Source organism: Mus caroli, unplaced genomic scaffold, assembly GCF_978045245.1.
Source record: "Mus caroli unplaced genomic scaffold, Mus_caroli_1 scaffold_11, whole genome shotgun sequence".
Taxonomy (NCBI): domain Eukaryota; kingdom Metazoa; phylum Chordata; class Mammalia; order Rodentia; family Muridae; genus Mus; species Mus caroli.
Window position 1 is genome coordinate 17,536,262 of NW_028227266.1, and position 15,694 is coordinate 17,551,955.

The following is a 15,694-nucleotide window of genomic DNA, read 5'->3' on the forward strand; positions in this document are numbered from 1 at the left end:
CTCTCTCTCTCTCTCTCTCTCTCTCTCTCTCTCTCTCTCTCTCTCTCTCTCTCTCTCTCTCTCTGTGTGTGTGTGTGTGTGTGTGTGTGTGTGTCATAGTCTCAATCTTCTGGCTAGCCTTGAACGCAGAAATCTGCCTGCCTCTGCCTCCTGAATGCTGAGACTAAAGGCACAGCGGCACCAAGCCTAGGCTAAGACTAAAACAAGAATGGGGAGGGAGGAAGAGGGGAGGAAAGGAGGGAGGAATGGGAGAGAGGGAGGAAGGGAAGAAGGGAAGAAAAGAGATGGGGCAGGGGTTAAGAATTAGATCAGGCTTGGTGGGCGACTGTGTGCTGCCATGTGGGTACTGGGAATCCAGCCTGCGTCCTCTCCCCGAACAATCCTCAAGCCCTTTCTCCAGCTCCTAGAATTTTATTTCTGTCTAAGGTGGCTGGGACCCAAATCTGCCGGGCTTCACGCCAGGACGGAGGCGGAAGTGACGCCTCCAAAGGCCCGACTCTTTTCTAGTGATGGCTGCGTCCTGTAGTTCTCAGTGTCTTCACCTCCGGTTCATCTTTACGTCTAGGAAGTCGCCGAGGCAAGGACGGGGGGCGGGGGAGGGGTGTGTGACGGCGGCCGTGGAGGGTCAGTTTAAGGCGCGGCTGTGTGTGCAGCTCGCGGAGGGGCGGTCCCCGTAGGCCCGAAGCCTGGGACGGGCGGGTCTCACGGGCACCCCGCCTCCCTCTGGCGAATGCTCTCCAAGCTTCCATCTGCTCGCTCGCCCTCTGCAGAAGCCTCCCTAGCCGCTTTCCAGATTCGTCTTCCAGCACAGAAGCCCGCCCCGGGCCATCGCTCTGCAGCCGCCGCCTCCGCTGCACAGCCCAGCGATTGTGGAGCTCGGGTGAGCGCCCCAGGCTGTGATTTGTTCCTTGCAGAGTGTGGCTTTGTCTTTGGCATCGTCTGATTAATTCTGCCACATGACATTCGGGTAGAAAAAGTATTCGTAGGTACTTAGGAGTAAACATTTCTATTTGGAGGTGAATCTTTATTATTTGGCTTTTCCAGAACTCGCTAGGTAGACCAGGCTGACCTCAACTCCTGGAGATCCGCCTGTCTCTGCTGGCATTAAAGGCTTTTGCCACCGCCTGCTAAATGTTTATTTCCTTAATCTTAACCTTTTTTTTCCTTTTCCATGCCTTTCCTTCCTCACTCTCTCCATTTCCTTTCTCTTTCTTCACCTCTCCTCCTCTTGACTTTACTGCTAGTAGAACTGCTCATTCAGTGAGCTACTAACCCTTGCCCTGAACATTTTGTACATAAAGTACAGATACTGTGTGGTTATGGCTTTCTACTGGTGAGAATGGGAGTACTCTGTTCTCTTTATTTGAAGTTTCCAGGCCTGTACATCCTTATAGAGTTTAAAAAAGAAAATGTGGGAATTACCCTGGCTCAGCTCAGAGATCAGTTCCCAAGCGTTGGTCTTACTTTCCACCATCTGGGCGCTGGAGATCACGCTCTCTGGCTTGGCCTTTACTCGCTGGTTCATCTCCATGGCCTCTGGTTTTTTTGTTTGTTTGTTTTTAGTTTTGTTTTTTCGAGATTGTTTCTCTGTATAGCCCTGGCTGTCCTGGAACTCACTTTGTAGACCAGGCTGGCCTCAAACTCAGAAATCTGCCTGCCTCTGCCTCCCAAGTGCTGGGATTAAAAGCGAGCGCCACCACGCCCCTCTCCATGGCCTCTGTTTGTTCTCTGAAGTAGGGTCTCAAGTAGCCCAGGCTAGCGTACACCTTTGCTATGTAATTGAGGCTGACTCTGAACTCCTAATTCCCCAGCCTCTACCTCCCAGGAGTTGGGATTTCTGGTGTCTAGCATCATGCCTGGTTCTATAGTAACTTTTGAAGAGTCTCAAGTTTTTCAAGAAAGTCATGTTTGCTATTTCTGAGTGAAATCAAACGTTATATTTAAAAATTAGTGTGTTCCCCCTCCCCCTTACTCCCACATACTTAGAGTAGCTCCAAAGGAGAGGTTTGAAAGCTGCAGTAAGAGTTGGTAGTAAGTAACATAGGCTTCGGGGCCACAGGGTCTAGAATTACTCAGTTCTACTTTGTCCATGGTTATCCTGTGATGTTCTGGTCATGAGTGGCAGCTGTCTCTCAGAAGCAGGATAGGCATCTTTAGTAAGAGGGCATAGTGCCTTGAGTGGGCTGTGTAGCTCAGTGGTAGTGGACTCACTGGCATTATGAGGCGCTCCAGTGGCAGAACACAAAAGACTTAGGTTTGCTTTAAAAGTACCAAGAAGGCTAAGCCGTTGCCTGGCTCTTGGATATCTTTGCATCTGCTGAGTGAGTTCAAGTGCTTGAAAACTTTGTATTATATGGTTTAAATTTTTTATTTACTGTTTCTGTATAGACATGTATGGTGGGTGTGGCTGTGGAGGTGGATCATGTCCCTGGGTTTCTGTGACAGGCTCCCTTGCTTTCTGAGCTCCCTGCTACTGTAGTTGTAACTCTTTCTGACCTGCGCTTGACTGTAGTGCAGTCGATGGCTCTGAAGATGGCTGTGTAGACTTGTTAATGCACATTCAAATCTTAAAAATGATGCACTCAAAATTCAAATATCTGTTCAGCGTGATGTCCCGTTTTGGTTGGTGTAACAGGCAGTAACTTGAATGAGATCTACAATGAGTGTCCTTTATATGACCATCATTGAACCTTTAGAAAGATTCAGCCCTAAATCTCCACTTGACATTTTTTTTAAACTATCCTTTCATATTTGTGTGTGCACACAAAAATGCCACAACAGACATGTGGAGGTCAGAGGACGACTTGCAGTTCCATCCTTCGATTTTGAGTCCTGGGGAATTGAACTGAAATCAGCTATTACACTAGCCTATCTCCTACGGGGATGAGCCTTCTGCTCATTACAAAGTAGAATGGAGAAAATGACATTGACGGTGTCAGTACCTACCATATTGAAGACCAGTTGAAGTTGTATATGATAACAGAGGTCAATGAAAAGTAAGGCAGAGAGAATCATGAGGCTAGCCTGGGCTACATAATAATGTCTCAGACAAAAACAACTGGTGTGACCACCTGCCTGTGTTTAGTTGCTGGTCATTTTACTTCAAGACTCAGGGAATTTTGCGCTGGCCGGTGAGACTTCCTGAAGTTTCGGTGCTGTGGTCAGGCAAGGACAGTGGTAAACTGTGCTGATGCGGTCAGGAGCGTGGTGGTTATACCAGGGCTTTCAGGTTGGTACTCGTGTTTAAACTTCTCAGGAGCACTTTTGTTATGTCTGGTTTATTGATCATGTGAGTAGAGACTTCCAAGACTTTTTCTTCCTCCAAACTCCCCCATATGCCCATCCTTGCGCTCTTTCAGATGCATTGATAGTATGATTCCTTATAAGTTTTTCAGACATCCTTACTGTTATTTTGCCCTCCTCTCTCCTTGTGTGTTTTCTTCCTCCCTCCTTTCTCTCTCTCTCTTCCATCTCTCTACCACTTACTTGCTCCTCTTAGTGGCCCCTGGGGCCTCTGAATATCTGGGATCATCAGGAAGTGGCACCAGGCCATGTGCACAGTCTGCTCACCTGGACCTATGTGGCACCTGGCTGGGAGTTGCCTCCCGTTCTCAGTCTTACAGCAGGTTCAAAGCCAGACTGAGCTACATGAGTCTCCGTCTCAATAAATAAATAAATAAATTGATGTCATGGAAGTGATTGGTTATACTTGTGGAGGTCACTACTATGTTGTACAGTACAGGTCTAGGCTGACTTCTGATCATGTTGAGGCATGAATTACAATCACAGAAAATCAAAGCCATGGCTGCACATACCTTTATCCCAGAACTTGGAAGACTGACGCAGGAGAATCTCTGGTTCTAGATTTAGAAACCGACAGAAGATTAGAACTTTGCAACAACTTCCTGCATTCAATCTAAGTTCACCACTATGTAACTATCACATTAAAACAGTTACTTGTAATGTCTAGACCTGTTGTTCTATTATGTCTACTCTGGAGGGTTGGTAGGGGAATTAAATAGGTTTATATAGGACCATCAAGATGATTTAGCAGGTAAAGGCATTTGCCCCAAGCTAAATGACCTGGATTTAATCCCCCAGATCCTTGTGGTTGAAGGAGAGAACCAAGTTAATCTCTGACCTGTACATGTATAAGATGGGTGCTCCTCTGTACACAAAGGGTTGATATATAAATATATTGCATATGCATGCATTGGTGTTCAGTAAATGACAGTTATTGGTAATGCCCCTATTACAAGGTCACTATCTTTAGTGTGCACTTTAGTGCTCTCATGTATGATATTGAACTGTTGCTTCTAGATGATTGGTAGGAAAAGGCTCCTGGAAGCTCCACATAGGAGTGTAGTTTCCCTATCCCTTGAGATACCTAAGCAAGGCTGCCTTAGCATGGAGTAAGGAGCATATGGGCATTTCCAGCTTCAGCATAGCACTGCCAGTGTGCGCCATGGCCAGGCCTGAACAGTCACACTGCCTGCCTGGTCTACTTTGGGAGTGCTTGGTAGACCAGCAAGTGCTGGGGTCAGTTTTCTGTCACTGTGATGAAATGCTGGCATTGGAGTAGGGCTAGGATCAGTGGGTAGGCTGGTTGCCTAGCATACCCAAAGACCCTGTTTCTATCCAGCACCACATAAGCCAGGTGGAGTATGTACACTATAATTCCATGACTTGGAAGGTAGAGTCAGGAAGATGAGGAGTTCAAGTTTATCCTTGGCTACATATGAAGCTTGGGACGGGCTAGACTCCAGGAGACCTTGTCTCAAAACAAAGAAAAACTTGACACCGCATCTTTAAAGGAAAAAAAAATCATTGCTCAGTGTTCCAGAGGTTTTAATCCAGGTTCAGCTGGCCACGTTTCTGGGCCTGTGGTGAGGCAGAACGTCATGGTGGGAAAGGTACCACGGAGCAGAGCTGCTCACCCCACAGCAGCCTGGAAGCAGGAACAGAGCAAGAGGAAGTGACCTTCCTCCATCTAGGTCCCGCACCCTCAATTCTGCCACCTCACAATAGCACATTAAGTTATGTGTCCATCTATGGTTTAATCAATTGGTGATAGATGTCTCGATATCCAGTCACCTCCCAACACTGCTGTGTTACCAACCTGTCAACACATGTACTGGCTAGTTTTGTGTCAACTTGACACAGCTGGAGTTATCACAGAGAAACACATGAGCTTGTGAGAACAATTTCAATATGCAAAGCTTAATAATGTGGATTGTAAACCGGGCCGTGGTGGCACACGCCTTTAATCCCAGCACTTGGGAGGCAGAGGCAGGCAGATTTCTGAGTTCAAGGCCAGCCTGGTCTACAGAGTGAGTTCCAGGATAGCCAGGGCTATACAGAGAAACCCTGTCTCAAAAAAAAAAAAAAAAGTGTGGATTGTAAATGAGGCCCCTGATATGTGTGTTTGAAAAAAGCAGTCATGAGATATATTACTAGGACAAATAAAAAATGTGTCACCTTTCCAACTTGAAGTTGTCTTCCCTATAAAATGAGACATTTTCCCCAGTGGATAGATAGCATGGTGAACCAGCCCGGTTCCTGGTCCTAAGTGAGATAGAGTGCTTTAGCAGCACACGTTTGTGGATATGCATGAGTTTTCTCTGGTGTGTAGGATTACACGGATTTCACATTAGGGCTGTGTGATGGTTATTCGTTGTCAACAGCTTCTAATATCACCCAGGGGACAGATCTCTGGGCACTCCTTTGAGGTACTCTCTGGACTAAGGTTAGCCTCTGAGAATGTCCATGAGGGATTATCGGGATTAGGATCCTGGACTGTATAAAAGGGAGAGTGAGGTGAGCAATAGCTCCCTTGCTTCTGTGCTTTCTGGTTGTGGCTGGGATGCGGCTTGAAGCTCCTTTACTGTCCCACCGTGATGGGGCTGTAACCTGAAGCCGAGAGCCAGAACAAGCCCTTTCTCCTTCACTTGCTTTTGTCACAGCAACAGGCAAGGACACTGTGGACGGCAGAATGGCATCCCGGTGTGTAAGAACTAAAGGCAACTCTGACTTCTCTTGACTTCTGTCTTTTCCAGGAACTCTGTGTAGGGACTCAGACCCCATTCTTGAAGAAAAGAGAAAGGTAGAAAAGATGGTGGCTGATTGCCTGACAAATTGTTACCAGGTATGTAAACTGTGTCTCCTGAGTGAAGTGCTTACTCCCTACCTTAGATACACCTTCAGGACAGAGCTTCGAAAACAAGTTAGAAGCCCTCAAGAACTGAGAAGCTAGCTGAATTTCTGAGAGAGTGGGACCTCAGATATGGTTGAGATATTAGGAGAAAATCATCCCAGGATTTCCATAATTACTAACTAACCTTGATACACTTAATGCTAAATGCACATTAATTATGTCCAGTTCCATTCAGTTATTCTGACAGATGATAAGGAAGATCTAGTGTTCTTCTCTTGGAGTATTTATCTGTTACTGTTGAGGCAGTATATGCAACTTAGTAAAAATTGAAAGAAGGGCCTCTGGTCTGGTCGTGGCAAGGTCTGCTCAGCTGTTAGTAGTCAATGAGTGGAGTAGACTGACAGCTTGAGTGTAGATGGGGTGGGGGCCTAGGACCTCCAAGTCCTAGGGCAGTCACTGGAAGCTCTCAGATTTATGTATGGGTATTGGTTCTCACCTCTCAACTGTAGAGAACATTGGTATGTATGTTATTGTTACTCAAACAGTGTGTGTGTGTGTGTGTGTGTGTGTGTGATATTAGGTCTCAGTAACTTTTGATGATGTGGCTGTGGACTTCACCCAAGAAGAATGGATTTTATTGGATCAAGCTCACAGAGACCTCTACAGAGAGGTGATGCTGGAGAATTACCAGAACCTGGCCTCAGCAGGTAAGACTGCCACCACTCTCTTATGGTTTCCAAGGGAGGGGAGGGTTGGTATATTCTGGTGTGCTGAAGGATCAGAACACAAGGAAAGTAAGAGGCACACAGACTTTGTCCTAACCCATAACCTGTTTGTGGAAGATTCAAGAGATTAAAGGTTTCCATTGGATACCTAAATTGTAGTTAGGACTTAACTATATTATACAGTAGTAACTTTTTTGAGTTGCAGCAAAACTTGCATGAATTCCTTTTTCATGATTTCACAGATTGGAGGTTTGTTTATATTTTGGCATACAAGATCCAGTTGTAGTTGTATTGACCTTGAACTCCTGATCCTCCTGTCTCCACCTCCCGACTGCTGGGATTACAGATATGTGCTTACTACAACATCTGGCTGGAGACTGCTTGAGAGTAGATATGAACACTGGACTGGAGAGGTGGCTCAGCAATAAAGAGCACTTGCTGATCTTGCAAAGGTTCCCTGCTCCAGAATAGCAGCTCATAACTGCCTAAAATTCCACTTCAAGAGACCGACTCCCTCTTCTGGTCTCTGGGGCACTGTATACACACAGACACATACACGTGAAGGCAAAACACTCAAATGAGAAATGAAACATCCAAAAGTAGAGGTTAGCAACCTCAGTGTAGAGTTCCCTTCCACCCTTTTCCTTATTGTCTAGAACTATCAACTTTTTGCTAGTGAAGCACTTTACAACTTGTCTTTCACATATCTAAATTGCCATCATGACTACTATTTTGTTTTGAGGCCATTAGTAAGAATGAGGGCTATATGAGCACACTTGTTGCTATATGGGTTTTTTGTTTTGTTTTGAGACAGGATCTCACTATGTAGCCACAGCTAAACTGGAACTCATTGTGTAAATCAAGCTCCCTGAATTCACAGAAATCTGCTTCCCATGTGCAAGTGCTGGGATTAAAGGTTTGTGCCAGCATGCCTGGCAAGTTGTGTGTGTATTGCAACAAGCTAAGGTGCTAAGTGACTAGCACGCAGGTAGCAGAGGCAGCATGGCTAAGATGGATGGGCAACGGATGGCTGACATCCAGGGAAGAGCAGAGGCGTAGTGTGAGTCTGTAATTCTACTCAAAATGCCATGCAATTTTATATGAAAACTTTCTGGAGACTTTATATTTCATATTTTCAGGACAAGGTAGGCAATATATAATTAAACACAGGCAGCAAAACCTGAATATGTGGGGGTCTTAATGCATTTTAATTTTCTGTAGTAATTCATAAAATACTGTACTATATGAATGCCAATCACCCTGTTAGAAGCATCAGTTATTAGCTGGGCATGGTGACTCTAGTCCTTGGGAGGCAGAGGCAGATGTGCCTTTATGCGTTGAAGGCCAACTATATAGTGAGTTCCAGGATAGCCAGAGCTACATAATGAGACCATGTCTCAAAATAAAGAAAAGTGTAAACTTACTTATTTATTTATTTATTAACATATATGAGTATGCTGTCATTGACACACCAGAAGAGGGCATTGAATCCTACTACAGATGTTTGTGAGCCACCATGTGGATGCTGGGAATTGAATTCAGGACCTCTAGAACAGCAGTGTTCTTAGCCGCTGAGCCATCTCTCCAACTCCCAAAATAAGTCAATTTTAAAAATTAAATATATTGAGTTGGGATTGAGCTGGGTGTTCTCTGCAAGTCCCTATGTTTAATCTTCAGCACTGCCTAGGGTGTAGGAGGTGGTCATTCTCTTCCTTTGACATACTGATTCAAAACCTCAGTGAGCAATAAGTTTAACCCCCCCCCCATGTGTCTGATACTATGTAGCCTGCTATTTGAAAGTAAAATTATCTTTGTTTCACTTTACTTTCTATTTGAATTGAGTATTGGTGTTTTCTTAGGATGTATATAATTATTAATTGGAGTGTCTCAAGTCAGCAGTAATTAATCCTCAGGGCATAGAAGAGGCAGTATTTGCTTGTTCGACCTCTCTAAAATAATTGCCCTGCTTTCATTAGAAGCACGTGGTCTCACATGGTGAACCTGTCTTTAATTGAAGCATTCAGGAGGCACACAGGCAATTTTTTGTGAGTTTGAAGTCCATGTGGTCTACATATCAAGTTCCACAACAGCCAGGATTACATAGTGGCGCCCTGTCCAAAACGAAAGCAAAATAAAACAGAACAACAACAAAAAAAAAAACACCAAGCAGCTACTAAATTATACTGATTGTTTAATGCTCTTTTGCATGGATTCCTCCATGACTGCCCTTTCCATGTCTAAGGATGTGAGGTCATCAAACCCAGTCTGATCTCCTGGTTGGAAGAAGAGGATTTGCACAGAGAAGATCTCCAAGGTGAGTGTTTGTGAAGAGTATGTTTGCAATTCGAATGTGAAATCTTTTTAAGATGCACTTGATGGCTCTAAGTGTGGGCCATGTACTGGAAGAGAAAGGAAACCCTCTATTTTTACTTTTTGCCTTCTCAGGTTTTCATGTAATTTTGCAAAATGACCTATTAGGTTTCATGGTTCTTGTCTGTTATATATTTGATCAGATCCTTGCTACCTCGCAGCCCTAACATATGATTTTCATTCACCATGAGTTTTAATTTTCAAAGAGTCAGTTTGAAATAAAACATTGAAAACTCACATCCTTAGTGTAGTCAACTTATTGACCTTGTCAAAATGATCACACTTTACTTTGTTTCGAACAAGGTTCAGTGGGACAATCAAAAAAGCCCATGGTTGTTAACTTTGTAACTGACCATTTATTTTCTCCATCCCTTAATTTTGTTTTTCTGTTTATCTTCAGAATGGGAAATGCCACTTGGCACCCAAGAGTCACCATTGCATCGGGATTTTTTGAGGGGACGGACTTCCAGTGGAATACAAACAGTAAGACTGAGCAGAGGCGCTGGTTATTTTCCTCCCCCACAGAAGATGGTGGATTCCATTGTAGCAAACCACATGGCATACACGCAGGAGGGATAAGCAGTGTATCTGAGAAGTATTTTGAATATAATAAATTTTGAGGTATCCCGAACGTATCACAAAACCCGTTCTTTAAGAGATCGTTCTGTGCAAGATGTCTCAGTGGGTAAAGACTCTTGATGCAAAGCCTGACAACTTGAGTTTGGTCCACAGTAGCCACACTGTAGAAGGGAGAGCTGTCTCTCACAGGGTGTCCAGCCACACTGTAGAAGGGAGAGCTGACTGTCACAGGGTGTCTCTGACCTCTGCATGCACACTGCCGTATGCACTACACTCTCGCCTCTGAAATATATAAATGCAGTCATATTGGTTTGTTTTATTTATTTGAGACAGGGTCTTACTTGAGTAGCCTTGGCTGGCCTGGTACTCATTATCTAGACAAGAAAGACCTGTAACTCAGTGAGCTCTGCCTACCTCACTCAGCATAATTATTTTTAAAAAGATATCACAATTATATAGCCCCAAATATGTAACTAAATACTAACTTTTAAGGCAGTTTTATGTATATCTTAATGATTCTTTTGAGCTTAGATCGAATAGCAACTACTGCCACATCAGTCAATTAGAAAGAAAACATGCTACAAAAAGTTAAACATACTTTATCGTTCATTTATTTACCAACAGGAGAGAAAAAAATAGTCTTAATAAATTATGAGATTAACCAGGAGATTTTTTTATTGCCACACTCAGGAAAGTTTGGGAATTTTGTAGGAAAATCAACACAAATGATAAATACACAAGAGAAGTAATATCTACCTAATTTAGAGAAATATCTTAAGAGTTTATGTCAAAACTTGGAGTGATAGAGCCCTCCTGAGTACACATTCCTGCATATGTATCACTGGTTTCTGAGATTCTTAAAATAATGTCATTAAAATACTGCGAAGCCACACTGGAGGAAAAACCCTATGAATATAGGGAGTGTGGGCAAGCCCAGGTATGGTGATGCACGCCTTTAATCCAAACACTTGGGAGGCAGAGGCAGATGGATCTCTGTAAGTTTGAGACCAGTCTGATCTAGATACCCAGTTCCAGGACAGCCAGAGCTATATAATTGAGAGGCACCTTCCGATAGATAGATGATAGATAGATAGATAGATAGATAGATAGATAGATAGATAGATAGATAGATAGACAGATGATAGATAGAGAGATAGACAGACAGACAGACAGATAGATAGACAGATAACTGGATAGAAGACTGAGGCAAGAGGCCAGGTATGGTGACATATGCCTTTAATCCCAGCATACAGAGGGCAAAGACAGGTGGATCTCTTAAATTTGAAGCCAGCTTTTCTACGTAGAGCTTCAGACCAGCCATGGCTGCATAGTAAAACCCTGTCTCAAAAACTAACAAAACTACTAGAATACTGAGGGCCCTTTCCAAGATTAGAACCCATGATTCTGGACTTTAGGGAAGGAGGGAGTCCTGCTTATAGTCAAAATGGCAAAATCATCTTTTTTTACACCCTCACTTAAGAGGAATCCTTTAATCTGAGAAACTGTCTAACCCTGATTCCTCCCTTTATCAACAGGGCAGAAGCCACAGTGCACGCGAACTCTGCTACTACACACAATGTGGGGAAATTTTCAGTGAGCACTCGTATTTCAAGACCCATGTGAAAACTCACAGTGCGTGGAACCCTGGACATCTCACCCACTCAGATCATGATGTGTCTGCGCAAGTGCACACCATAAAAACGTACCCGTGTAAGATTTGTGGGAAAGCCTTTGGACGATCTTCAAATCTCAATAGACACCTGCGAAGCCACACTGGAGAAAAACCCTATGAATGTAAGGAGTGTGGGAAAGCCTTCACTACCTACTCAAGGCTAGTGGAACACTTTAGAACTCACACTGGAGAGAAACCATATAAATGTAAGGATTGTGGAAAAGCCTTTGCTAAGCGGTCAGGCCTTATAACTCATATATCAACCCATGCTTCAGAGAAACCCTTTGCATGTAAAGAGTGTGGGAAAGCCTTTGCTTCATCCCCACGCCTTAGTCAGCATATAAGGATTCACAGTGGAGAGAGACCCTACATATGTAAGGAATGCGGTCGGGCCTTCCTCACGTCCTCATACCTGCGGAACCATGTAGGAAGAACTCACAGTGGAGAGAGACCCTATATATGTGGAGAATGTGGGAAAGCCTTCCATTCTTACTCAAACCTACGTAGACATGTAAGAACTCACAGTGGAGAAAGACCCTACATATGCAAGGAATGTGGAAAGGCCTTCCTCAATTCCTCATACCTACATAACCATATAAGAAAAACACACAGTGGAGAGATGCCTCATATATGTGGTGAATGTGGGAAAGTCTTCCATGCTTCCTCATACCTGCGTAGACACTTAAGAACTCACAGTGGAGAGAGACCATGCATATGTAAGGAATGTGGGAAAGCCTTCCTTAACTCCTCGTACTTACGTAAGCATCTAACCATTCACACTGGAGACAAACCCTACGAGTGTAAGGCATGTGGGAAAGCCTACCGTAGGTACAATCTGCTACACGACCATTTAAAAACTCATGCAGTTGAGAAGCCGTTTGAGTGTGATGTGTGTGGAAAATCCTTTCAGTATTTCTCATACCTTAATAAACACATTCGTATTCACACCGGAACAAAACCTTATAAGTGTAAGTACTGTGGGAAAGATTTCACTACTTCCTCGAGCCGAACTGAACACATCCGCACTCACACCGGTGAGAGGCCCTATGAGTGTACGGCATGTGAGAAAACCTTCACTTCCTCATCTAACCTCATTCACCACGTAAAAATCCACGCTAGAGAGAAGCCGTTGGTTGAGAATCTAGGGAAGCCTACAGTAGCTTTTCCCTACTAACCGAACACTTGTAACTCACGGTGAACAGTCACTTCAGATAGGAAGAATACCAGAAACCCTTCACCCCTCATGTCTTGGTTTCGTCAGACTGGGACTTACACTACTAAGAAGTCAAGGAATGTGCAACAGCCCCCAACTGTGGCAGTTTACTCTGAAAACATGAAAAGAACTCATACTCAAAATGACCTATGAATTTAAGGAAAGAAACATAATAATCAGGAAGTAGCCCTCGCTACTTCCTAGGACCTTACTAAATATGTGAGACTTCACAATGGAGGGAAGTCACTGGTGTAAGATGCATTGAAGGTTGTAGTTCTGTTAAGTATTTTAAAATCACTGTCTCAACAGTTGAGAAAACCTTCATGAAGGTAAGGAATGTTAGAAAGTTAACTATGAACGCAATTTTCAGTGTTTAGTAAGCAGTATAATTTATACCCAAGAGAGATTAACTATATGGAAATTTTGTCCATGTGTGCTGGCAGCAGTAAGGCCTGTTGAGTGATATTTATTGTGAACTTTCGCCCTGATTCCTGTCCTGATCTATTCCTGGAGTTATAATACATTTTCTTTCCTTCAAGCAACTCCGTTTTATGTTGGCTGCTATAACTTCTGGATAGTAAGCTGGTGTTATGAGGACTTTTGAACTATAAACATTGTTTTAGTGTACTGTAGATTCTGTTGTTGGCTTACCAACTATTAAACATACTACCCTATAGTAGCTTACAGCAGCTGAGTTTCATGAGATAGTCCTCGCCGTCATTAAAATGTTCCCGTTCCCTTTTCACAACTTTTAGATAAAAGGTGATAAATAAATAAGCAACAAGCTAGCAAAGTCCTTTCCACAAATACATTGAGCTAGGAATTCATAAATGCATCAGTCCTTGATAGAGCTAGAGCCCTCAAGATCTAGATAGCTCTCCCATCTTGCACTGAACTCTACGGTCCTAGGATCCAAGCCTTCAGTGCATGTACTTTTGGGGGTCCATTTCAGATATAAATCATAACACAACCCCTCCTGGCTTCTGGTAATTCCTCAAGATTATAGATAACTCGACTGCTTGGGGACATGTTTTATAATCATTATAATTGGTAGTTGTTTTCTGTTGTATGTGTGTGTTGGGAGTGGGAGAGGCGATGAGACAGTGCACTGGAGTCGGTTCCCTCCTCCCACCATGTGGCTCCCAAGGATAAACCTCGGGTTGTCCGGCATGTCTAGGCAAGCCTTAGCTCACTGAGCCATCTCACTGACCCATTCTTTTCATATTCAGAACAACTAAACAGGGACTGGAGAGACAGCCTGTTTCAGAGGACCAGAGTTTAGTTCCCAGCACTCACACTGGAATGCTCACAACTGCCTTTACACACACTCCAGGAGCTCAGACTCTTCCTCTTCTGGTCTCTGGGTACCCACACATACAAACACATAAATAATGACGTCTTTTAAAAGGAAAAAGACAACTAATACAGTCCCAAACCCTATCCTTTTCTGGGAACCCATACGCACATATGTTCCATGCTCTTAATCAGTCTAGATCAAAACTGAAGAGAAATAGAGACATCACCTATATATACCTTTGCTCATTAGAATTATTCAAAATTACTGATCTTAAATTTTTTTTCCAGCCATACTTTTCTTTCTTGGCAGAAATTTCAATAAATATTGTAGCTAAGGCTTTTCTTGCTTCTATCCCAGCCTCCTGTCCCTGTGTTTTGCCTCTGGTAGACCTGGATGGTGCATCATACTGAGCCTTCTCTCAGTACTATGCATAAGAAACCTCATTTAGTCAGGCACCATTATGACTTCCCACAGAAACTCATAGCAACCATTTCTTCATGTGTCTTGTATATCGTTTGTTGTGCTTTGGGTACCTAGGGTACAGCTGCCACACTATCACATTTTTATTTTGTAGAAGGCAGCAGATGCACGATTCATAGCAGAAGACAGCTGGCAGCAGGCCATGAGTCCCAGGGATCCAGCTCAGGCTGTCTGGCTTAGCAGCAAGTTCCCTTTCATCTGAGCCATTTTGGAGTCTCCTCTATGTTTTTATACTTACAGAGTTTGGTTCTGTTTTGTGGAGTTTTGCTTGGTTGGTTTTTTTATTGTTAACATTGTTTGGTTTTTGCTTTCTTTCTTTTTATTGCCAATCAGTAAGCTATATCCCTGGCTCCACATTTTCCCATACAACTTCTCTGATAATATGGTTTTATTGTGTAGTCCCAACTGCCCCGGAGCATATGTACTCAGATGGACATGGTTTGCACACACCTTTAATCCCAGTACTCAGGAGGCAGAGGCAGGCAGATCTCTTGAGTTTGAGGCCAGCCTGGTCTATAGTGTGAGTTCCAGGACAGCCAAGGCTATACAGAGAAACTCTATCACAGAGAGGGAGAGGGAGAGAGATTGGTAATAAAATAAGATATAATATAAACAAACATTCAGAAGAAAAAAACCAAAGGATAAAAACAAAAAACATAGACACATTTGCAAATAATAGAAATCAAATAAAACAAAATCAGAAACCAATATAAATGCAAAGACCTGTGAGGCAAACCTCCAGTAATGCCATTAAATTCACTTTGTGTTGGCCATCTACTTCTGGGCATGGGACCTATCCTCAGAGTGGGTTTGTGTGTCCGCTGAGATTCCATAGGAGAAAACTAATTTTTCCTTTGGGAGAAGTTGTCAATTGGAAATGGCTTCAGGGCTAGAGATGGGGGCTTATGTGCACTTCCCCGATAACTGCTGGGACAAACCCATCTGGCTTAGACCTGTGCAGGCCCTGTGATTGGTGTCATAGTCTGAGTTTATGTGTGTGCCATTCCTGCTGTGTCTAGAAGGCCTTCTTTCCTTGGTCTCTTCAATATCCTCAGGGGGAATTTGTTTACGACAGAGCGTTCCAAGGTCTCTCCCTCTCTGCACATTGTACAGTTGTGGGTCCTTGTGTTTGTTCCCATCTACTGCAGGAGGGAGCTTCTCTGGCGATGGCTGAACAAGACCCTGATCTGTAAGTATAGCAGAA

The 15,694-nt window shown here is 43.6% G+C and overlaps 1 protein-coding gene across 1 annotated transcript; it reads left to right on the plus strand.

Annotated features, from left to right (window-relative positions):
• The first annotated feature begins 623 nt into the window (after positions 1 to 623).
• On the plus strand, positions 624 to 13,493 carry LOC110301955 (uncharacterized). The gene is made up of 6 exons (XM_021172676.3): positions 624 to 880; positions 6,057 to 6,145; positions 6,735 to 6,861; positions 9,122 to 9,193; positions 9,650 to 9,732; positions 11,364 to 13,493. Exons 2-6 carry the CDS (start codon positions 6,113 to 6,115, stop codon positions 12,672 to 12,674), a joined length of 1,626 nt encoding a protein of 541 aa, XP_021028335.1. The 5' UTR covers positions 624 to 880; positions 6,057 to 6,112; the 3' UTR covers positions 12,675 to 13,493.
• The last annotated feature ends 2,201 nt before the right edge of the window (positions 13,494 to 15,694 follow it).

Bases quoted from the DNA above. Each gene is read 5' to 3' on its own strand.
- LOC110301955 (XM_021172676.3), top strand. From the start codon at position 6,113: ATGGTGGCTGATTGCCTGACAAATTGTTACCAG. The intron at 6,146-6,734 runs GTATGTAAACTG...GTGTGATATTAG, and splicing joins GCCTGACAAATTGTTACCAG to GTCTCAGTAACTTTTGATGA. The intron at 6,862-9,121 runs GTAAGACTGCCA...TCCATGTCTAAG, and splicing joins CCAGAACCTGGCCTCAGCAG to GATGTGAGGTCATCAAACCC.